Source organism: Aplysia californica, unplaced genomic scaffold (assembly GCF_000002075.1).
Source record: "Aplysia californica isolate F4 #8 unplaced genomic scaffold, AplCal3.0 scaffold00889, whole genome shotgun sequence".
Taxonomy (NCBI): Eukaryota; Metazoa; Mollusca; class Gastropoda; order Aplysiida; family Aplysiidae; genus Aplysia; species Aplysia californica.
The window spans coordinates 116,804-140,687 of record NW_004798159.1 but is presented as its reverse complement, the minus strand read 5'-3'; the positions used below and the strand labels follow the sequence as shown (position 1 = coordinate 140,687).

At 38.0% G+C, this 23,884-nt stretch overlaps 1 protein-coding gene across 1 annotated transcript; it reads right to left on the bottom strand.

The window, feature by feature from the left end:
* Positions 1 to 4,361: 4,361 nt before the first annotated feature.
* On the bottom strand, positions 4,362 to 22,336 carry LOC101847293 (E3 ubiquitin-protein ligase RNF14). The gene is made up of 11 exons (XM_005110435.3): positions 21,287 to 22,336; positions 19,691 to 19,789; positions 18,030 to 18,186; positions 17,495 to 17,729; positions 16,226 to 16,354; positions 13,769 to 13,951; positions 12,702 to 12,801; positions 11,235 to 11,381; positions 8,745 to 8,941; positions 7,948 to 8,104; positions 4,362 to 4,757 (listed from the first exon to the last, which is right to left on the bottom strand). Exons 1-11 carry the CDS (start codon positions 21,362 to 21,364, stop codon positions 4,539 to 4,541), a joined length of 1,701 nt encoding a protein of 566 aa, XP_005110492.1. The 5' UTR covers positions 21,365 to 22,336; the 3' UTR covers positions 4,362 to 4,538.
* Positions 22,337 to 23,884: the final 1,548 nt, after the last annotated feature.

The following is a 23,884-nucleotide window of genomic DNA, read 5'->3' as shown; positions in this document are numbered from 1 at the left end:
TATAATAATTATGATAATAATAATAATAATAACAATAATAAATAATAATAATAATAATTATAATAATGATGATAATAATAATAATAATAGTTCATTTGCCAGTGTCTGAAGAGGACCAATGCATCTGCAAAGAATATTTCCTTTAGGAAAACAATAAAAACTAAGAATTAAGCAATACAATTTCCAGAACAGTGAAATAGAGACTGGCATTTTAGTAGAACAGTAAAAAGAAGAAAGATTACACAGCCATACGAAACAATACAACAATAAATTAATTCGACAAAATGGGTGTAGCTGCAACCTAAATTAAGTGCCCTTTATCAACAAGCTGTTATTATGCAACAAAGCTAAATTATTTCATTATGAGATAGTTTTAGTAGAGGTTTTACGGCGTTCGCAACTGCATAAGGTCATATGAGCGCCAGAAGATTAGAGGAGTTACAAGAAAGTAACAAAACATAAAAAAGAAGAAGGGGAGATAAGGACGATAGATGTTTCATAGGAAAGAAGAAGCAAACCACACCAGAGCACCCGCCAACCACCCACTCATTTTGAAAGACAATTATCGCCATTCTAAAAGTCAGTCAAGTCAGATAACACATTACAGGACAGATTCTCCCATACAATATGGGTTCAAATGACCAGGTGACAGTCGAGCAACATAAGGTCTAGATCTACATCTCATGGTTCAAATCCAGTAGGCCTACCAAGTTTTTGAGCTCACAACGTTTTGAAGGGGTACAGTGTGAAAGTCTTCATAGATAGTTCCCCGTCGCTAAAACATTCTATTCTATTCAGACCTTTAGACAAGCGCCTGATTTCACCACGATGTCACAAATATTATTCTAGTATGGGAAGTTGCTTCAATAAAGTTGAGGACTTATAGACAGTTTTGCCAAAAGTCAATCAGGCTGATAAACTGCATTAGACTGCATATATAAAAGAATAAATGAATGTACCTAAACTCTAGAGACTAAGTTATGTTATCTCAACTTTGACTTTTTTTTAAAATACCCAGTAAAAAAAAAAAATTTATTTCAAGAAGAAACAAGGTAAAAATCTCATGAATCCACAAAATTGGTAAAGGCAGCTGCAGGACGATTTAAAAACATAATGTCAACATCCAGTTTCAACTTATTATAAGTCAGGTCTAGGAAAATGTTGGGGGGGGGAGCGGGGGAGGGGGGAGAGAAAGAGTCTAAAATGATCTTCACCTTCATAGCGACATAAATTTAAATCATTTCTTTAAGACAGAGGGTGACGGGAGCAAAAAAAATGAATGATCTTCACCTTCATAATGACATATTTGTGCCTTATCATTATACATTCAAACTTGTCCAAGACAACCAGCCACTGTCAAGGTAAAGAGTGGTCATCTTAGAAAGGTGGGGCTATTGGACAGTACCCTCATAATAAAGAAAAGAAAACAAGGGGGGGAGTGGGAAGTGGTATTTTCTACAGGTGATTGTCTTGAACAGGTATAAGTTATTAGAACAAGTTTGACTTCACATATAAAATGCAAACTTCACTAATAAAATAACATGCATAATAAGGTTATTTCTCAAAGTTTCACAGTTGAGCATCAATGTAGAAAACATTCTTCAAGCACCTCATTCACAAAGTATCACAGAAATTCACACAATAACACTCACCAAACATTCTCTCAGTGATATCACATAGACACAGCTGCACTATACAACACTGATGCTGCTGTATTGGAGATCAGAAAAAAGACCATTTGCACACCAACATCCCTATTAATTTCTATTTCTGGGTACACCGGAACCCACCATGCGATGGATAAAATGATTCAGAAGTAGTCGGTCATGATGAAATGTGTCACGACGTGGTGGAATCAGCGCTCGTCAATCTTTTAACATGTTGAAAGAGACATAGAGATATTTAAGATTGAAAGTGGTGGGGGTTGCCTGGTTCCAGAGGTGAAATTAGCTAAAAAAAAAAGAAATGGCCGCCAAGGTCTGGTGACTTCCATAGCTTGAAAGTCCCCAGAAACTGAAAATTTACCATTATTGTGCCTTTAATCAACATTTCTCAGTAAAATCCACACAGAAGTGTGTTTTTCGTGTGACAAAAAGGGTGTTGAGCAAGAAAAAGAACATTTTTTAAAAATTGCCCAACTGCCAGAAAAAAAGCCAGTTTCTTTGGTTTCATTATTTTGACGACACTGTCTTACAAATGTATTGTATTGTTGTATTATTAATTCTACTCTATTGGAGATTTTTAAAATGATAATTTGTACACCAACATCTCTAATCATTTCAGAGTACACCGAAACCCTCAATAGAGAGAATGGTTCAGAAGTAGCAGAGTGTGTCATGATGAAAAGTAATGCACATTCAATTTGAGAATAAATCTCACAAAATTTCATTCCTGCTGATGGAAGTGTAAAAGACATCTCTTGAAAATCTTCATTGGGAGTTCTCATTCTAGCAGTATTTGTTTCTGCCACAGAAAAGGCAACACATTATGAAATAACAAGCACCTGAACAACAATGAAAGTAGACAGTGGTTTCTCCTGTTCAAGTGACATTAAAAAGTTGGATGGTTGACACCCACGCTCTTGTGTGGTTTGCTCCTTCTTTCCTGTCAAACATTAACTGCTCGCTTTTAAGGACAAGCGGGCTAACCCAGATTTCTGGAGTTTCCAGAAATCTTGATCCACACCAAAAGTGGGCATTGACCTACCTATAGGAGAAGTTCGATTTCATTTGTGTGTATATTTGTTTGGTTATAGAGAAAACTCTCCTAGTCTTTTAAAGAAACTGAACAAGGGGCACAAACTTTACCTTCGATTTTCTCAAAACAGCATTTTTCGGGATAGCCCCCCTTGTGCTTAAAAGTGACCAATTGTCACTATCTCTCCTCTTTCTTATCTTTGTACATCTCTCGAAACAACGCTAATCTTCAACATTTATTTGACCTAATTATGTTGCAAGGGACGCAAAACTCCCACTAAAACGAAAACATCAGAATGGAGTAGAGAGATCACACAGCTTACTGCAACAGTCAGATTTCAAAACACATGATACACAAGAACACCAAGCACGGATCATATCTCCACAAAATTGCGCCAGCAGACAACCCAGATCCACCCTGTCGAGCCTGCAAGGAGGAGGACGAAACTATGGACCATGTGTTCCTGAGATGTCCCGCCAGCTATCGTGCTAGAACCCGTCTGATGGGACATTTCAGTAACCCACTTTCAGCACTTTTTAAGGACCGGGCGAGTGTTGAGTTCCTGCGTGCTGTCGGCATCGCTGACCGTTTATGAAGCCACAGCGCCAGAAGAGAGAGAGAGAACACCAAGCACCAAGTATCTCCAATCTCTTTTCTACATCCTGAGGTGGCTTGATGTGTTACCCTGAAAATTATTTATCTGAGCACCTAAATCATAAATCAAATGTGAGGCATCATGGTGAAAGCAGGTGCTTGTCAAAATACTGAAATCAAAGTAAAAGGAATTTTTCAACCAGTTTGCCAATTTTTATCAAATTTTTTTGTTTTTTGGTTCAATGTCTTTTCTGTCCATATGAAAACACATTTCCATGTGAATTATAGGCCTACTAAAAAAACATTGATTGCAGGCAAAATATGTAATTTTCAAGTTTTCAAAGACTCTAAAGCTATTGAAGTTATCAAACTTTGGCAGCCGTTTTCTCGTTAATTGTACCACTTAAACCAGGTGACTCCACTCCTTCAATCACAATATCTCGAATTCTATTCAAGATGGAAGGGTATTTTTGTCATTGAAAGCAAGGCAAATGAAAAAGCTTTCAGATGATACCAATAACTCTACATTCCCAAAAATGGACGAGTGCCTGAATACACCACGTCCTGACACATAGCCTACTATGAATAAAAAAAGAAGTGTACATGTTTTAGGTCCTTATCAACACAATTCATTCCAATGAGGAAGCAGGCTGCTTCTTCTGCCCCGCCTATCAGGGTCAGCGTGGCCGGAACGAGATACAATGGCCCAGCAGACAGATGGAAACAACAACTTTTTCTTTTATTAAAAATAAAGACCTGAATCTTCATTCAAAACACGATGTAGTAACTTAACTCATCAGTGGTTAGGCTACCGGACTCATAATCGTGAGGTTTTGGGTTCGGGGGTTCGAGCCGCGGGCCCGACGTTGTGTCCTTGGGAAAGGCACTTTACGCGAATTTTCCCTACTTCACCCAGGTGAAAATGGGTACCCGGCTATAGACAGTGAAAGACCTTGTCAGTTTGTTAGTGTTTGGGCGCTTAACCAGCTGCTTGCAATGTATGCTTCCCGGGAAGCTGAGAATGTTTCTGAGTGTTCTATGGTCTGCTGGGGTAATAATATAGTGTAAAGCGCATAGAGCTTGCTTTTGAGTGGGGGTATGCGCTATGCAAATGCTATTTATTATTATTAACATTATTCAAATGTTTCATTCATAAAACAAGAAGTTAAAAAAACACTTTTTTCAAACAAATGACCCATGATGATAATGATAAAACAGAATAGATCTAGAGACCTTTCCCCTTTCCACTACGAGTGATGAGGACAACCACCCATAAAATGAGCAGATATTTGCCCGACGATTTTTTGCTTGCAATAGAAACAAAAGTTGCTCTTGCAGTTCCAGCACTTCATGTGATTGTTCTTATCGTTGCCTTTCAGGTTCTGCTGTTTGCACACAGGACAGGAGCATCGGTTATTCCTCAATTCTGGATTCAGTTCAAGTCTGGCCTGCATCTGAATAACCGCCTGAGGAAAAAAAGAACATAAATCAATGAAAATTTTAAATAGCCATATGTGAGGCATCGCGTGGTGAAATCAGGTGCTCGTCAAAATAATAAAATTAAAGTAATCTGCATTTTTTTAAGCCGACGGGCAATTTTTTTCTGATCTTCCTTTTCGGCTCAACACCTTTTATGTCAATTTAAAAAAACAATTTCATGTCGATTTTACTGAAAAACTTGATAAAAGGAACAAAATGTAAATTTTCAGTTTCCAAGGACTCTATGGTAATGGAAGTTACCAATCTTTGGCGGCCATTTTCTCGCTAATTTTATCTCTGAAACCAGGCGACCCTGACCTCCTTCAAGCGCAAATATTTTGACTTCTATTCAACATAGATGGATATTTTTTTTCTTTTTTCACCAAAAGGAAAGCAAATGAACAGACTTTAAGATGATACCAATAACCCCATGTGCCCCAAAATTGACGAGCACCTGATTCCACCACATTGTGACACATAGTGTCAGGAATTGTTTTTCAAACCATACTTGGAGTTGTTTTACCATAGCACTTTGGGTAAAATAAATCCTTATATTTCACACGTGAAATAGCCAATAAGCTGATGATATCTCAAACGTGAAATATAAAAATGTGAATAAATTACTCTGCGCACGCAATATATTCACCTTCTAGCTTTCTGCAAAGAAAGTATAGATTTTGACTCATAGTATTCCTAGACCGTGCAATTTTATGGCAACTGCTCTTTCCCCCCCCCCCCCTGTAAAAACTTTGTAGCAAAGTACGCTCACCATAGGTGCCCAAATGAAGTGCCAGACACCAGTCTCCCACGGTTCCTATAGCAGAGAGTAGACACAACTCTCTACGTTGCCTATAATTTTGTTCCAAATTCAGCCAAATGGTGCGCACCATAGTGAACCGGGATTACGACACAGTGCGGCCATGCATTTCAGTGCAATGCACAAGTCTACGCTAAGCTAATGCTCCAGGATACCGGAACTAATGTGCTTGTGCTCAATCTAAATTGTAAAATTATTTTTTCTCTCCCAAAATTCACTATTTTATGAGAAATTACACAAAAAGTACCACTCAAGACATGTGTAGGTTTATTCCCAATGCAATTCTGAATAATTCCATATATACGATACGAGAGTTTTTTTTCTGTTTGTGAATGCATCTTGTCCATTTTTCAAGATTATAATTACACGATTTTTGTGGAGTTTTTCTCAATATCGGATGTCATGATCCAAATGTGCAAATTTTATGGAAGGTATATAAAAAGCTGCAAATTGTCAATATTTTCAAGTTCTATATTCATTTAAGGTTATTTTGAGGTATCATTTGTCTAGGTGCAAACATATTTTATGAGTTTCACTGAAGATGATTAATTTTTCATTTTCAAATTTTATCCGCATCCAAGCAAAATTGCATTGCATAATCTCCTCTTACAGGAACCAAGGTTGAAAAATGCACAAATAAACATTACAGATGTATTCTACAAATCATACTGAAAATTTCGGTGCATAATACAGTCAAACCTGTGTAAGACGCCCACCCATTGTCAAGTAGAAAAGTGGCCGTATAAGACAGGTGGCCGTCTTAGGCAGGACTGATCAAGATAAAGGAAACAAACCATTCCCGTCTGAGGCCCCAATCGAAAGTAGCCCCATCATTGTTGTCTTTGTTGGTGTTGTTGCTGTTGGTTTGTATTTCGTTTGTAATTTTTATTTTGTCGCTGATTTTGCACAATGGTGACAATAAAACGAAATGTATCAGACAAGGAAGACCGAGTGCCATGTTAAAACAAACACGTGGGTCGCCACCACTCGGAGAACGAGGGACGCTTCTGTCACAAGTTCATGTTGACGTCCTTTGTTACTTTGTTACAGACTGGGTAAACAGTAACCACTCATCTCACTTACGATTTGTGTATGAGTTCTGGGCAGGGCTTATGGGTTATGAGGGATCACACGCTTACCTCACCAGCAGCTGAAAATTGGTAGCTATTGGTCAACCGTGGGAGGGGCCTACGCAACATGATCGGTTGGAGGGACTACCTAACAACAACAACAGGTGATTGAATTATGACGGCTCGCCCAAAACGCCAGGGGCCAATGCACAATTTATGACAAAACGTAATGGAGTCACTAAGGTGACCGTCTTAGACAGGTATTATTGCTTAGTATTATAGGGGTTGTGTGTTAAATTATTGTGGCCGCGGCCGCGTTGGACAGCTGCCCGTTTTACACAGTTAAATTATATAGAAAAAACGCAACGGGGGAAATGGAAAGTGGCCGTTTGTACAGGTGGCCATCTTATAGGGGTGGCCGTCAGGGCAGGTTCGACTGTATATTAATATTTATTTGAATTTGTGGCCCCAAAGACCTTTGAACTGCGCACTAGGGATCATCTCATTTCGCTTTCCCGAAAAAAATTTGTCCACAAGCCAAAAATAATATGCAGCGAAAGAGTTAATTAGTCTTTGGTTTGTTTCCGTTGCAAAGTTTAAAATCAAAGTCATCTCTATTCTCCCGACAACATGTCATATAAATGCTGTTCCTTAATTTTTCAACCTTTGAATCGTATGTTTTCAGCAAAGATCATGTATAACAAAACAGTTCACTCCTCTCTTTGAGCCAATTAAAAAAAGTCTCCTCAAAATCTGGTAGCGCCCTCTTCGAAAAAGTGCGGACTTAGCCATCAGAGTTACCCCACTTGTGTGAAAAACAATAAAAGTGAAACTAACAAACTGTGCCATGCCTATTCTTCTTCTGGAGAAACGAAAGAGAGCTTCAAAACAGAGACTGCGGTGCCATCTAAACCAATGCGCTGACTTCTGTGGACAATTTTTGGCTGAGTGATTGTTATGTACAATCTTTGGTTTAAGTAAAACTTGAAAAATTGCGTTTGTCACGTGTAGTCACTAAATTGCTCAATGGTCGCTTTTAAGGACAAGCGGGCTAACCCAGATTTCAGTGGTTTCCAGAGATCTCAACCTACACCAAAAGTGGGCAATGCCCTACCTATAGGAGAAGTTTGGTTTCAATGGTGTGTATATTTGTTCGGTTATAGAGAAAACTCTCCTTGTCTTTTAAAGAAACTGAACAAGGGGCTATAACTTTACCTACGACTTTCTCAAAACAGTCTTTTGCGGTATAGCTCCCTTGTGCTTAAAAGCGACCAAATGTAGGCTACTTACGTCAGGAGGTCGTCGCACGATCCCAGCGCCCATAGGTGGGCCCTCTAAGCCAGGAAACAACACACACGTGCTCGAGCGGAAATGGCTGTACCCCTCAATTTTTTTACCACAGATCCAGCAGAAAATGCAAGAGCATTTGCAGGTCATCTTGTTGCACCTGCAATATTTACAAGGCTTTAAAATAGATATCAATAAACTGTTTTCTGAAAGAACCAGCAGTTGAGACCTTTTTAAAAATATGCATGTAGTTAAAAGCTCGTCAATAATAATAATGAGTGACAACAAATTGAAGGGGAAATCTCTCTCTCTCTCTCTCTCTCTCTCTCTCTCTCTCTCTCTCTCTCTCTTCTAGCACTGTGGCGTCATAAATCCCGACAGCACGCAGAAACTCAACACTTCCTCGGGGACCCTTAAAAAGTGCTGTGCATGAGTCACTGAAATGTCCCAATTTTAAACCATCGCATGGCTGTTGTGTGTTACAGTGTCGAATTATGATTCGTTTTGGGTGTGTTTCCTCCTGTCAAGAGCCATGGAGAAATGGAGGGTGGAAATATGAAGAGCTGGTATTGATTACCTAAAAAAAAAATTTTTTAAATTAATTATCGTGTCTCAACTGAGGAGCTGTTGGTTATTCCAAAGTTAAGACAATAAAATGTTTGGACAAAATCACTTGCTATTCCCACGTCCTCCCAAAAATTCTAAGCTACATTAGACACTTTTTTTCCATCAAAGACAGCACATTATAAAGAGGTTTTGCAATTTAAAAAAAAGCATAAGAACAAAAAAGAAGAACTCACCCCCCCATTTTTTCCACCGGAATTTTGCAAGAAGGACACTTCTTTGTGGTTTCTTTCATAACCCTTTTAGCAGCCATCATCTTTTCCATCCTCCGTAAAATTTTATCAAATCTCTTCCTCTCCTTCTCGTTCATGTTGTTTGGGTCTCGATTCTGCTCCCTTTCAAAGACTTCCTCGTCTGTTTCACAACGCTGACCCTGAAAACAAAAGAAAAAGGATAATGAAGAGACTGTTTTATTACCCTTGCAGGCTTTTCTACTTCATTTCCGGGAAGAGAAAGAATGAATTACTTTTTTTTTCGTAAGTATTTTACAGCGCTCGCTACTGCATTATAAGGTCATATGAGCGCGCGGGACACACTTCATATTTTCGGTTGGTAAGAAATTTTGGATTTTGCCCGGGTGGCGGCCGAAGTCATCGTGTGGCATTGCTGTGAAATCGGATGTCTGTCAAAATAATAAAATCAAAGAAATTACCATTTTTTCATCCGTTGGGCAGTTTTTATGTAATGTTTTTGTTTTGAGCTGAACACTTTTTATTTCCATTTAAAAACACAAACCTGGATGGATTTTACTGAGAAACCTTGATCAACGGCTCAAAAAATGAACACTTGCAGTTAAATTTCCAAGGACTCTCAAGCTTTGGAAGTAACGACACCTTCTAATTTTACCCCAGATACCAGGCAACCCCTACCTCCTTCAGTAGCAAATATCTCAACTTTTATTTGAGATAGACGAGTATTTTTTTCATTAAAATCTAGGCAAATAAACAAATTTTAAATTCTACCAATAACCCCATTTGCTCAAAAACTGACCTGATTCCATAGAGTCAAGACACATACATACATTCCAGCACTGCTCAGTGGCGACGAGGCTCTTACAGATTTTCGTAATTAGGATCAATTTTTACACTTACTCACTCCAAAGGTCTTGTAATTAAATTTCTGCACGTGGTTGAATGATGCATCTGATGTGACGTGTACATTTTGTCAGCTTTACTTCTCTTTTCATATTGAAATTTAATGAAAGTAATATGTAATTTAAATTTTTTATGCATATCTGCATGTGTCTTTACGGTCTTGTACAGCAAAAATAAATTTCCCTTTGGAATAATAAAATATCTTATCTTATTTTATTTTATCATATAATAGATTCATAATAAACACAATGGTAACATCACTATGCCACAGCACACATGATGAGATATCAACACGCTATTTAGTATACCTACAGAACTGATCATCTCACAAACACATGAATGCCCGTCTCACCCCCATGAAGTGCTCTACTTTTGAGCCATGATTATCTTGTCCTGCTCCAGGACACCCCCCCTCCCCCATCCCACCCTCCCACCCCCACCCTCCTCAGCGCATACCTGCCAGGATCTGGACAATAAAGATGTATCTTATCTTATCATATCTTATGTTTTACAAGTCACATTAAGCTGGATTGAAATTGAACATGCATTTGGGAAGTGTGCTGACAAAATGAGATACTTCTCAGATTCAAGCCTTAAGGAAATAGATACATCACGCTGATAGGTGAAGGTTTTACAGTTTATAAGTAGGGAATAATAAAAGACAGGTTAGAGTTAAAGAATATGGCATCAACTGAAAATATACAAGTTTAACCCTGATGTCAATTTTTGGCCAATATCTCCATTTGTGGATTCTGAGAAGTAACTCATTTTGTCAGCATGCCTCACATTTTTTTGTCAGTTTTGGATGAATTAAACAGAAAAGGATTTTTTTTAAGAAATAAAGTCGGACCTGCTCCAATGGCCACCTGTATGAGACAATCACCTGTACAGATGGCCACTTCCCATTTGCCCCATGCACTTTAACCTTTGACTCTTTATCTCCAGCAAGCTGATCCCAGCGGCTCCCGGTCGGAACTGCTGAGCCCGTGAGTCGCACAGACTCGGGCACATTCCTTTACGAAAACTTTGACATCAAATTACTTTTCTGTCTCTTTCATCAGGATTTCATTCATTAGATGAAGAACTATCCAAATAGGTTCACTTCTTTTGATTTAATGATCAATTTAGTGATGTTTTCAGCATTTTTAGATTTAGTACCGAAAAGGTGCCTCGGCGTAGTGGGTTTACCCCCCACGGAGATAAAGAATTAATTTTTTTAGATTTTATTTTACATTATAATGACACTGTGTAAGATGTCCACCTGTCCAAGACAATCACTTTTCTCTTGGACAATGGGCGATCGTCTTAAACAATTTAGATTGTACTCTACTTTTTTTTTGCACTCATATGACCTTATGCAGTCACGAACGCTGTAAAAACTGCACTACTAAAAAAATTTCACTTTTCCAATCCAGCGGCCATTTGGGTTCTAGCCCTTCGGTCTGTCGGTACAGCAAAGAATTTTACAGGTTTTATTCAGCAGTGCTTTGTCGCTGTATAGAGTATTTGCGATGTCTGGGGAGGCAGGTAGGTACTTAGATTGTACCAAAAGCCAGAAGATGGATAGTTTACCTGATGCCAGACCCGGTTGCACTGAGTGCAGAAGGAAAAGTAGCAGACGGTGCAGTGCGCCAAAAACTGCGCCTCCTCTCCCTCAGCAATGACCAGACTGCCACAACGAGGGCAGTACACCGTGTCCGACATAGCGTCCAGAGTTTTCTGAGGAGGTGCGATGAGAATCAAGTGAATCTGGGGACATTTTGCTACCTTAGAATTACAAAGTTCTACCTCACATATTGGTCGTTTTCCGGTACGAGGACCATGAGGTCAGAAACCAAATATTCTATCTGTTCGGTCAAAAATTGTAAGATTGTTCCGAGTTTCCAAGGGCATTCACGCTTTGGAAATCAGCAAACTTTGGCGGTCGTTTTCTTGCTAATTAAATCACTGACACCAGACCAGCCCTACTTTCTTTAATCGCAAATGCCTCCATGTTAATTAAAGATAAATGGGTATTTTTTCACCCCAAAAGCAAAGACAATGAACAGGCTCTAAGACTATACCATATACTCTCCACATGCCCAAAAACTGACGAGCCCCTGATTCCATCGTGTCGAGACACAAATCGCTCATTTAGCAGTCTGAAATGTGAGGCATCATGGTGAAATCAGGCACTCGTCAAAATAATGAAATTGAAATGAACAGGCATTTTTCCTCCATTTTGACAATTTTCATCAAATGTTTGTTTTTTGGCTCAAAACATATTATGTCCATATAATACACCCTTCCATGTGAATTTTACTGAAAAAAAAATGTTGAGTAAAGGCACAAAATATGTATTTTTTCATCAGTTTTCAAGGAATGTAAAGCTATTGAAGTTACTTTGGCAGCCATTTTCTCGCTAATTTTAGCACTGATATCAGGCGGTTCATCTGCTTCAAACACAAATCTCTCAACTTCTATTCAAGATAGATGGGTATTTTTTATGTTGAAAGCAAAGCAAATGAACAAGCTTTCAGATGATACAAATAACTGAACGTGCCCAAAAATTGACGAGCACCTGATTCCACCGCATCGTGTCACAAATGCAGAATGGGTTAAAACTGCCAAAGAACCAGTGCTACCTTATACAACTTTTTGGATAACGCTTAAAGTAATTTAAAGAAAGGTCTTAGAAAAGAACAAAACTATGTAACTCTTAGGCCTGCTTTAACCAAGAGTTTTGATTGGTTTCTTAAAATAGTGGTGTTGACACTGATTAAGCAAACTGTGGCAGAGTGTTGCCCCTATCAGAGCCTGAACAGCTGAGAAAATACTTAAGGCCATCTATATATAGATAGAAACATAATACAACGTTTTACGATACAAGACAACCTTACACCAAACCAATATTTCATGAAACCATACAATGAAGAGCAAATAATGGTCTCTCGATAGACATAACACTGTCGAAAAGGACTTAACTTCACCTCCAAAATACAAGGAAAAGTTCCTGCCATCCATAAACGAAGCAGGGAGTTAAATAAAACAGCAATATACCTGCAAAAGGAGCTGCTCCCATCTCATGTAAGCCTCTGGGCTCAGAACTGCCTGGACGATATACGGTGGGACAAGGGCATCACACTCTGTGTCTGGGCATCTGTTCGAAAGAGTCAACAACAAAAATAAAATAAAAAACATATCTTCTTAATCAGTGAATCTCTATTTCATTTTACAGCACACTCAAGAGAAACAAATCTATTATGATAGTTCATTATCTTATGAAAGAACAGCGGGTAAGAGAAACCTGTTTGCGGTACTTGCAGAAAACTAACACGTTGTCAAAGTCATAGTAAAGGAATGTGCCCGAGCCGTGCCAGCGGTTCAACGACATAGCAGTTCCAACCATGAGCCACTGGAAGCAATTTGCTGGAGATATAAGTGTCACGGCGCGTGGGAATCAGGGGCCCATTAATTTTTTGGCATATGGAGTTATTTGCATCATCTTAAAGCCTGTCCATTTGCCTTGCTTTCAATGAAAACAATACCCGTTTATCTTGAATACACGTGAAGATATTGGCGATTGAAGGAGGTGAGGTAGCCTGGTTTCAGAGGTAAAATAAACAAGAAAATGGCTGTCAAAATTGAGTTATTTCTTAGCTTGAGAGCCGGTGGAAACTGAAAATGTACATCTTTTATGCATTTAGTCAACGTTGTTCTATAAAATATCCACACTGATAAATCATAAAGCATTCAGACAAAGGGTTAAACCTCAAAGACTGCACCACAGACAAACACAACAACAACTTTACAAATAAATAATGATTTAACTCTTTATCACCATGGGGGATATAAACCGACTATGCCGGGCCCCTTCTTTGATACTAAATCTAAAAATGACAAAAACGTAAGTAAATGGGTCAGGATTTTGATAGTTCTTCATCTAATAAATGAACTGCCGATAAAAGAGACTTGTTTTCGGAAATTGCTGAAAAGTAGGCCTAATTTGATGTCAAAGTCATCGTAAAGGAAAGCGCCCGAGCTGCTGTCAGCGGCTCACCGGCACAGGGGTTCCGACCGTGAAACGCTGAGAGCGGCTTGCCAGAGATGAAGAGTTAGGCACTCACCTCAGCTCCTCCACCGTGCCATCTCTGACGTGCATCTCGCAGAAAGTCATCATGCACTCGTGACAAAAATGATGGGCACAGTCTGCCATGCGGAAGAACTGAGTGCCTGGTTTCTCGTCGTAGCATACATGACACTCGTGACTGGCCTGGCAGAACTCTATGTCCATTTGCTCTCTGTTATATCTGGTTGAAGTAAAATTGCAGTGAACTATCATCATTTTTATTGCAATTTAAAAAGAGCACATTTATACCCCCCAAAAAAAGAACATGTCTTCTAATTAGGTTCAAAGACTATTTGTGTCACGACCCCGTGGAATCAGGCTCTCGGCAATTTTTGGGCGTGTAGCGTTACTTGTGCAATCTTAACTCGTGTTCATTTGTCTAGCTTTTGATGAAAATAATATCCGTTAATTTTAAATACAATTGGAGATATTTGCAAATGAAGGAGGAGGAGGAGGTTACCTGGTTTCAAAGGTAAAATTAGTGAGAAAATGGCTGCCAAAGAAAAATTATATATATTCCCTTAGCTTGAGAGTCCGTGGAAACTGAAAATTTGCTTTTATTGTGCCTTTAACTCATTCGTTACGCCGAGCCGTGGGGGGCGGCGCGGTTAAAGTGCCGTCAGTACGCTAAGCCGCCCTCGGCGGCTCGAGAACCGATCTTCAATTTTAGCTTAGATTCTATTCCAATCCACATATCCGTGTTAAAATAAAGGTCATAATATAATGTTGACTTCCGGATCAAGCATTTCCACTGAACATCGGAAGTTTAGATTTCGTGTTGAAACGCGATTTCGTAGTTTATTTGACTTTGTTTTATCGCGATGCCCAAATTATAGCCGGGACACCAGTCTTAGTAATTTTACACAACTAAATCTATCATTATTTTGCCCACTAAAGAAGTGTAGGACTCTTTTTTATAATATTGATACGATTGGACTCATATTGCCAGTGCACTGTAATTGAGAAATCAATATTTTTGAGTGCCAGATCTAGGTCCAGATCTAAATTGTCAAAATAGTTTTTTCTCCCCAAAATCAGTACTTTTTGATGAAATTACACAAAAAATGCCACTCAAGACATGTATAGGTTTATTCCAAATGCAATTCTGAATAATTCCATATAAGATACGAGTGGTTTTTTTCTGTTTGTGATCGTTTTTCAAGATTATAAAATTTTTAATTTTTTTTTCAATATCGGATGTTATGATCCAAATGTACAAATATTATGGAATGTATGTAAATAACTGCGAACTTTTCAATATTTTCCAGTTCTACATTCATTTATTGTTATTTTGATGTATCATTTGACCAGGTGCAAGCATATTTTTTCAGTTTCACCAAAGATTATAAAGTTTTTATTTTCAAATTTTATCCGCATCCAATCAAAATTGTGTTGCATAATCGCTTCTTACAGGAACCAAAGTTGTATAATATGTTAATATTTATTTGAATTTGTGGCCCCAAAGACCTTTTAACTGCCCACTAGTCATCATCTCATTCGCCCTCCCGAAATAAATTCGTCCACAAGCCGAAAATAATACGTAGCGAATGAGTAAATCAATGTTTTGTATATAGTATAATCCATACAAAAATGTGTTCTTTAGGGGGCATGAAAAGTGTCGAGCCAAAAAACGAATTTTCAATACAAATCCACATACCTGTGGAAAAATATCAGTTTCTTCATTTTGATTATTTTGACGAGCGCCTGATTCCACCAAGCTACCTCACATTTCTTTTTCTTCTTGTAGTGCCTGAAACAGACACTGACGATCCACTGACCTTTTTCTGCTTGAATGCTCTAAAAATCAAATATAATTTACGTTTACAAAAATCATCCTTTTTAAGCAAAAAGCTACTGTCTTTCATATGGTAAAATATTTTCAGAGAACAAAGGTGCTACTTTTTGTAGGGTAAAATATTTTCTGGGAACAGAGTAGTTTCTGAATAATGGAGAAAAATGGAACCAACAGATCTTAAATCAATAACAGAATGCTGGCATAGTCTCATTTTTTCCAACACAGTGACTCATGTACTAGCTTTCTCCAGAATAAACAAAGAATGGCGGCACAGTGAGAGATGAGTGCATGGCTGATCTTTCCTGTATATTGCATGCAAGAAATGTTCTTCATACTAAGCAGTATGAGCTGAGAAATTAAGGTACTGAACAAATACCTTCAGAAATGTCTCTTAGTATAGTTTTAGTAAGAGTTTTACCACACATGCAACACAATAAGGTCATATAAGTGCCAAGGAGGGGAGATAAAGACGATAGATGTTTGATAGGATAGAAGGAGGGGAGATAAAGACGATAGATGTTTGATAGGATAGAAGGAGCAAACGACACCAGAGCACCGACCAACCACTCACTCAGAACTGTTAATCAGTCATTATTTATAATAAATTATAATGAACTCTGGAAGACACTGTGGAAGTCCCTTTTACATTTAAGCACTAACCTGATCAGCGTGGCTACAACCCCTCCGAGTTCATCTTCATCATACGCATGGCCGTCACCACACTCGTTTTCCTCTCCTTCGCTCGCGACAGCCGGATGGAGGACTAGATGGTTGGTGATGTCCAAATGACTAAAAAGAGAAGTTATTCGGTAATTTTTCAATACAAATCAAAAGATTGCACTGTTTCACAATTCACCCACTTGCTTAAGAATTGGTGAACTAAACCAAATGTACACATTTTCTGCCCAATTATGACACCATTATCTTTTAAATATGTGATGCAGCGTGGTGGAATCAGGCTCTCGTCAATTTTTGGCCATGTAGAATTATTGGTATCATCTTAAAGCTTGTCCACTTGTCTTTATTTAGATGAAAAAAATATCCATTTATCTTGAATACAAGTCGAGATATTTGCAAGAGAAGGAGGTGGGTGTCACCTGATTTCAGAGGTAAAATTAGAGAGAAAATGGCCGCAAAGATTAGTTATTTCCTTAGCTTAAGAGTCCGTGGTAACTAAAAATTTACATTTTTTTTGCCTTTAATCAACGTTTTTCAGAAAAATTCACACAGAAATTAGTACTTTAATGAGCATGAAAGGTGTTGAGCCAAAAAACAAAAATTCGATAAAAATTCACAAACCTGCGGAAAAATGCAAGTTTCTTCATTTTGATTATTTTGACGAGAGCCTGATTCCACCACGCTGCCTCACATATAGAAACCTTCAAATGGACAGTAATGAGTACAGACACACAGACAAATAGTCCACTTTACAAAAGTCTTACAAGTAAACCAAGAACTCTTCCCAGAATAAAAATGTGGAGCATGACAGAATGCTTAACTTTCTACAAATATTTATCTCTTTATATGAAACAAAACTAAACATTAGGAACTCTTTCCCAAAGGTGAACATAATAAACTTTAAATTTTAAAAAAATTTTAAAAATAATAATAATAATAAATAGCATTTATACTGCGCAGTTCCATTTTCTAAAAAATGCTCAATGCGCATTACATCGAAAAAGACATCACACCTTAAAAATTAATCGACATGTGTGTACGTAAAACACAGTATTATGCATATAATATCTATGTATATGAGAAAAAATGTTATATGACAAAAACAATCTCACAGTGAGGTTGGAGATGCGTTCACTAAAAATATACAACGCAATAAAAATTCACAATAAAATTGAAAAGGCAAGTTATTAGTCTCTCAATATACATAAATCTGCAACAAACGTGAGAGTCAACAAAGAACAATGGGCATACTTCAGTGTGTCGTTCTCCAGTCCATCAATCCAGGTAAATACAACAGGCATTCCTCCACTCTCCACCCACAATGATTCCAGCATCTGACCCAATGACCGGATCTGTTCACTGCTCAGCCAATCACAAGCCAGGTGAAAGTCTGGACAATCCAAAGACGGATACGTCGGAGGAAATGTCACGTACAGGTACAGAGGGGTCAGGTACTTGACCACAACAGAACCTTGCCATTGTCTTCCTGAGGAGAGGAGAACATGACATGAATAAACTTTCAGCACAAGACTCATAATTTGAGGAGGTGGAGATCAATCCATAATCTTCCAACTTAGAACACAACATGTGCCCCTTATTCAACATCTCAACCGAATTGGAGTAAAGCAGTCTGCTGCCTGCCCACTATGTGACTACCCTCTTAGACACTTGTGCAAGAAAACATGGATCCTCTTTATGCAAGTCTGAGACGCGTGAAACAGTTATGTCTGACCTGAAATAGTTACTGACCTGATACAGTTACTTTTGGCCTGAAATAGATACTGACCTGAAACAGTTCTGTTGAGCTGCACAGGAATGTTGGGAGGGTTCGGAGCCAGAGCTGCTGCAGCTGCCCCCATCACCTCACCATCCTCATCCTGCTTGACAGCCACTGTGACATCCACCTGAATTTCCTCATCATTTGGTCGGGGGCAAATTGTGATCTGCGCAGACAATTAACGTTTAATGCATCTCAGGAAAGAACACACATGCTCAGGCTCTCTTTAATTTGGTATAATCATCAAATACATATGTGAGGCATCGAGGTGAAATCTGGCACTCATCAAAATACAGAAATCAGAGAAACAGGCATTTTTCTGCCAGTTCGGAAATTTGTATCGAATTTTTTTGGGGGGGCTCAACCCTTTTATGTCCACATAAAAACATTTTTCTATGTGATTTTTACTGAAAAACATTGATTAAAGACACAAAATATGTCATTTTAAGTTTTCAAAGACTCTTTAGCTATTGGAGTACCAACCTTTGACGACCATTTTCTCACTAATTTCACCACTGAAACCAGGCAACCTCACTTCCTTCAGTCACAAATATATTGAGTACTATTAAAGATAAATGGATAGTTATTTCATTGAAAGCAAGGCAAATAAATCAGCATTCAGATGCTACCAATAACTCCACATGCCCTAAAATTGACGAGCACCTGATTCCAAAGCGTCGTGACACATATTTTTATTTGAAATATTTCAAATGTCCTACATTCTACAATCGAAATCCGATATATCCCTGAAATTATATCAACAGGCACAAATTTTCCTCATTTCACAGCCTGAATAACTTAACATTGATAAAAAATTCTCTTTATCAACAGGATACAACTAACGTGACTTCAGTTAGTTATTTATGAGAAATGTGGAAAACAATAACTCTGGAACCATTTGAGGAGTCCCCGGGAAAAACGGGTATAGTCACAAATTGAAAATCGAGAGACATCAATTTTGAACGCTTGTTGACTCACAACTGTATTACAGTTCAACTGTTGGTTGATTGTTGCTGTTAGATTTCTCATTCAACAAACATATAAAATAAACCACCAGTCAAACAAATATGAAGTTATGAGTCCACAAGCTTTTATAATTGACACCCTCACAATTTCCAGTTTGTGACAATGCTACGCCCGTTAAACGCGTGGACTCCTCATTTTATTTCCTGACACCATTGCCACTTTCTCATTCTAAGAAGCAGTATTAATTAAGTTCAGGCAATATCAATTTCTTTACTTAAAAGCATCAAAATATATTTAAGGAAACACTATTCGCAACAATAAATTTACACACATAACATGATTGATTTAAACAATGTAATCAATATTTCATTTGGCACAACACTGTAAAAGATTTATCATCTTGTAAATTCAACCCAGTGTACTTCAAACTAGGTAGGCCTACTTTGAATATTTTCCAAGTATCACAATCGATGACTTTCCCAATTTCTGAGATTCCTAAAAGTAAAACCTACAAAAATATAGCCTACTATTACAGGAAGAAATGTTTCAAAACGTCTGAGTATTAGACGTGGTGCAAGTTCATTTGGATTGGTTTTTTTCTAATTTTTCTTTTTCTTACATGTTTCAATTATTGCTTTTATATATGTCAGCTCTTGAAACTCAAAAACAAAAAGTGGACAGTTTCATAATAAATATGAGCTTACCAGCAAAGTGTATAAGCCATCATTTTCTTCTGACACTTCAGATAAAACTTTCAGCTTCTCGTGATCCTCAGTGTTGAAGATTGATTGAAGGGCCAAAATCTGAAACAAGTAAAAGTTCAGCTTCAAACATTTAAACCCATTGAATTCAACTTAGTTTGAGCTACAGTTATAACTTATAGTATTATATTTATTCATCTTTAACCATATAAACTGTATAAGGTAAAAGTTGTCTCCACACCCAATTACAGTGAAGTCTGCTTGAAATTAAATTTATGGGACTCCATCGGAGAAGACAATTAATTTGCCTTGAAGCTCAAAAATAGAATGTTCATTATAATAACAACCAGCCAAGGCACATTATTGTACCTTGCATTGACTTGATATTGTTACTTTGTGATGCTGACGCTGCAATGAGCATGTCAATGAAAAAATGAATCATTCTGAGTGAAAGAAATAATAAATCTGTCATTTATAAAATAGTTTCTGTTGCAATATATGTTAGTGTTAGCAGGCGAAAACAGATCGGCATTAGGAAATATTCAGCGAATAAGACACATGCAGTCGCTCAACTGTGATTTTACTCCAAATATTGTTGGTAGTATCAAAACCCACTGATGATCTTTTCACACTCTCCATGCTTTAACTTTAAGCGCCAAGATCTGTGTTCACACGGGAGTGGGCGCTATAGAATTATTAATGATCTACATAAATATTATTATAAATTATTATTTATTATTATCCACACAAGCAAAAGTTTCATTTAGCACTTTAACACACAGTCTATCCCTCCTAGTCATAAGTTGTAGCGCAGCTCAGGTGAGAACCAATACTGAAAGCTCTGAGCACACGAAATCTAAAGATGGATAAATGTTGCGCACGTTGACACAAAACTATAATTCATAAATTGTAAAAGTAGTAATAATAATGTCGATGAGATTTATTTGAAATCAGCAGAAAATTACCGAGTGTCTCAAATTATGTATTTATGGCAGTTACTAGATTCTCGTGATGCCCAGGCAAAAGAAAAAAGCACTTTAAAGCAAGTACTCAACAGACCAAGGAAGGAAGTCAGTCTATATCACTAAAACCAAAGAGTCTACATAACAAGAGGGGCCACTTCTCTCTTTGAGCCAATTAAAAAAGTGTCCGCAAAATTCGGTGGTGCCCTCTTCGCAAAAGCGCACCTTTTGCGAACAGAGTTACTCTACTTGAGTTTTTAAAAATCAAAGTGAAACTAGCAAGATTTTTAATAAATTTCGGAAGAACGCTTTTTTAAAATGGTTACGCTGACAAAAAACCTCTTCCGGAGGAAAGGGAGATTATTTTCTTCGTTTAATTTGACTTTAGAATGAAAGGCTAGAGGTCATTAAAATTTTTAAAAACCTAAAACTCCACACTGAACAAACCCGAACTGCTGATGAACTGCAGTCGATCTGCGCACGCGAGGAGGTGCTATTCCTATTCTTCTTCTGGAAAAGCGAAAGAGAGCTTCAAAACAGACTGCAGCGCCATCTGAAGCAAAGAGCAAACTTCCTGCGGACACTTTTTTGGCTGAGTGGCCCATCTTGTTATAGTACTATCTTTGCTAAAACATACCTCATCTCTTTGGTCCTGAAGGTTGTCCTCATACTCTCCGTCCTTAAAAGTTTTCTCCAAATTGTCCTTTGATGCCATGTTCTGTCTCTCAGAAAAGCCCTTCACAAGGACCTAACAACCTCCTTAATTGGCCCTGATTAAATCTGGTATGTTCGCTGACAGACGCTGGGATCAGTTAATTTGTTGTGATCTTGGTTCAAATTTCCAAACACTCTTTCACTCAGAAGAATGCACAAGTTACACTCATTAAAGAGCCATGAATATGATATCCTTGTATTCAAAATCAAATACTGCTACTGCTAGGTGAATCCCGATGTCAGGTATGGAGCTGATACTAATTTTACAATTCCATTGCAAGCGTAACTCATCAAAGATAAAGAAGATGAGAGAGAAAACATTGGCAAGATTTCAATGACTTCTGAAAATGCCAGTTTAGATTATGAAGTCACAAATGATAACAAATAACAGCACATTAATCAGACCACTTCCTAGCTCTCTGCCATCTCTTCGTTGCTGTCTGTTCGGAGTAACTGGACTTGTCTTGAGTTGGGAATTGGGAAGGCTTCCGGGGACGGGTTTAGTTCAAAACCAATTAAATCTAGATCTAGATCTAATCTAGAATCTCTATAGGTCCAGATACAGAAAGTCTACTTGACTCAAGATCTATAAATAACTAGATTTTCAAGATCAGGTTCACCTAATATAAATTGAGGCTTTTTCCAACAAATAGAGCTACTCTAAAATGTAGAAGTTTCTGTAACTCATATTTTTGTTATATTTATCACGAAGTGCGCGAGGTTCGTTTTAATTGATGAGGCCTCTCCACTAATGCACAGAAGAAACAAGCCTGGTTACGAGACAAAACTGCCGTTTCTCAAGATTTTAAAGTTGCAAGCCGGCTCGATGAAACCGTAGAGCCAGAGTATAAGGTCTATCGCTGCTATCAAAATAATATGCTGAGCTAGAAACAAATCTTTCACGAAGATCAGGCGAGTTTTCGGGGCAAGATCAGTATTGACGATACGTTGTGCAATATCCGTCGTTTTGTTGTTGTTTACCATGAGAGGGTGGGGCCATACCATTCATGAGCTTCCCGCGTAAAAGAGTTCCCAACTCCGTCCTCGCCATGTTTGATGCTCGTTTATTTGTGTGACATTGCTGGAGATGATCATCATAATAAATTGTTGTTTTTTTGGGAGGGGGGGTTCTTGTGTTTTGTTTTGTTTTTAATTATATATGTGACGTATCGTGGTGAAATCAGGCGCTCGTCAAAATAATGAAATTGAAGAAAACGGCATTTTTCCTCCGGTTTGGCAATTTTCATCGAAATATGTTTTTTTGGCTCAATTTTTTTTTTATTTTCCTCAAAATACGCATTTATGGAAGGCATTAAAAAAAGTAAATTTTCAGTTGACAAAAGACTCTTAATCGACGTAAGTAATCAAACTTTGGCGGCCATTTTCCTGTTAATTTTACCTCTGTCGAAAGCAGGCGACCCCTACCTCCTTCAATTGCAAATATCTCGACTTCTATACGCGAAAGATTGGTATTTTCTAATCAAAAGTAAGACAGATGAACAAGCAGCTTGAAGATGATAATATCAATAACTGCACATGCACAAAAGTTGACGAGAGCCTGATTCCACCGCGTCGTGACACATATTTTTGATAGGTGTTTTACGACGCTCACAACTGCATAAGGTCATAATATGAACGTGTAGGACACTTTAAGCATTTTCAGTTTGGTGGAAATTCATTTTTAATTTTGCCGAGGTGGCGGCCGAAGCCTGCTCTCATCGATTTTAGAACCACCAAGGAATCTTTAACGTGCGCAACTTGCACACGGGACCTCCGAATTTTTTTTAAATAGCCTTTGTCCGAGAAGGCCAGCCGTTGGATCTTGCCTCCCGTAAGCAGAAGAAAGGCAGCAAAAAGAGTCAGAATCCCAGAGGTGGAACAAAAAGGGGAGAGAGAGAGAGAGAGAGAGAGAGAGAGAGAGAGAGAGAGAGAGAGAGAGGGGGGGGGAGAGAGGGGAGAGAGAGAGAGAGAGAGAGAGAGAACAGAAATGTTGTTTTATCTATGGAGAACGAATGTTCTATCGAATGTTTTATTTTGTCTGTAGCTATTCAACACCTTTCATGGCCATTAAAAAAAACCCTGAAAAACTTTGGTCAAAGGCATAAAACATGTAAATTTTCAGTCTTCCAGACCTTCGTACTTTGGAAGTCACCAAACTTTGGCGACCATTTCCTCGCTACCTTTACTTTTGCAAGTAGGCGACATCCACCTCCTTTAATCTTAACTGTCTTCTATTCAAGAAAGAAACGTTTTTTTTCCATCAAAAGAAAGGCGAATGAACAAGCTATAAAGTTATAGAAATCTACCAATAACTACATATATAACAACAAATTGACGAGTGCCTCACTCCACCTTGTCTGGTCAAATAATAATATACATGTACGTATACATAATACATGTACTATGTTTTACGTACCCACATGCCCATTCATTTCTAAAATATGATATCTTTATAATGTAATGTGCATTGAGCTATTTTTTTAGAAAATGGAAATGCGCAGCATAGTCATAAATAATTGTT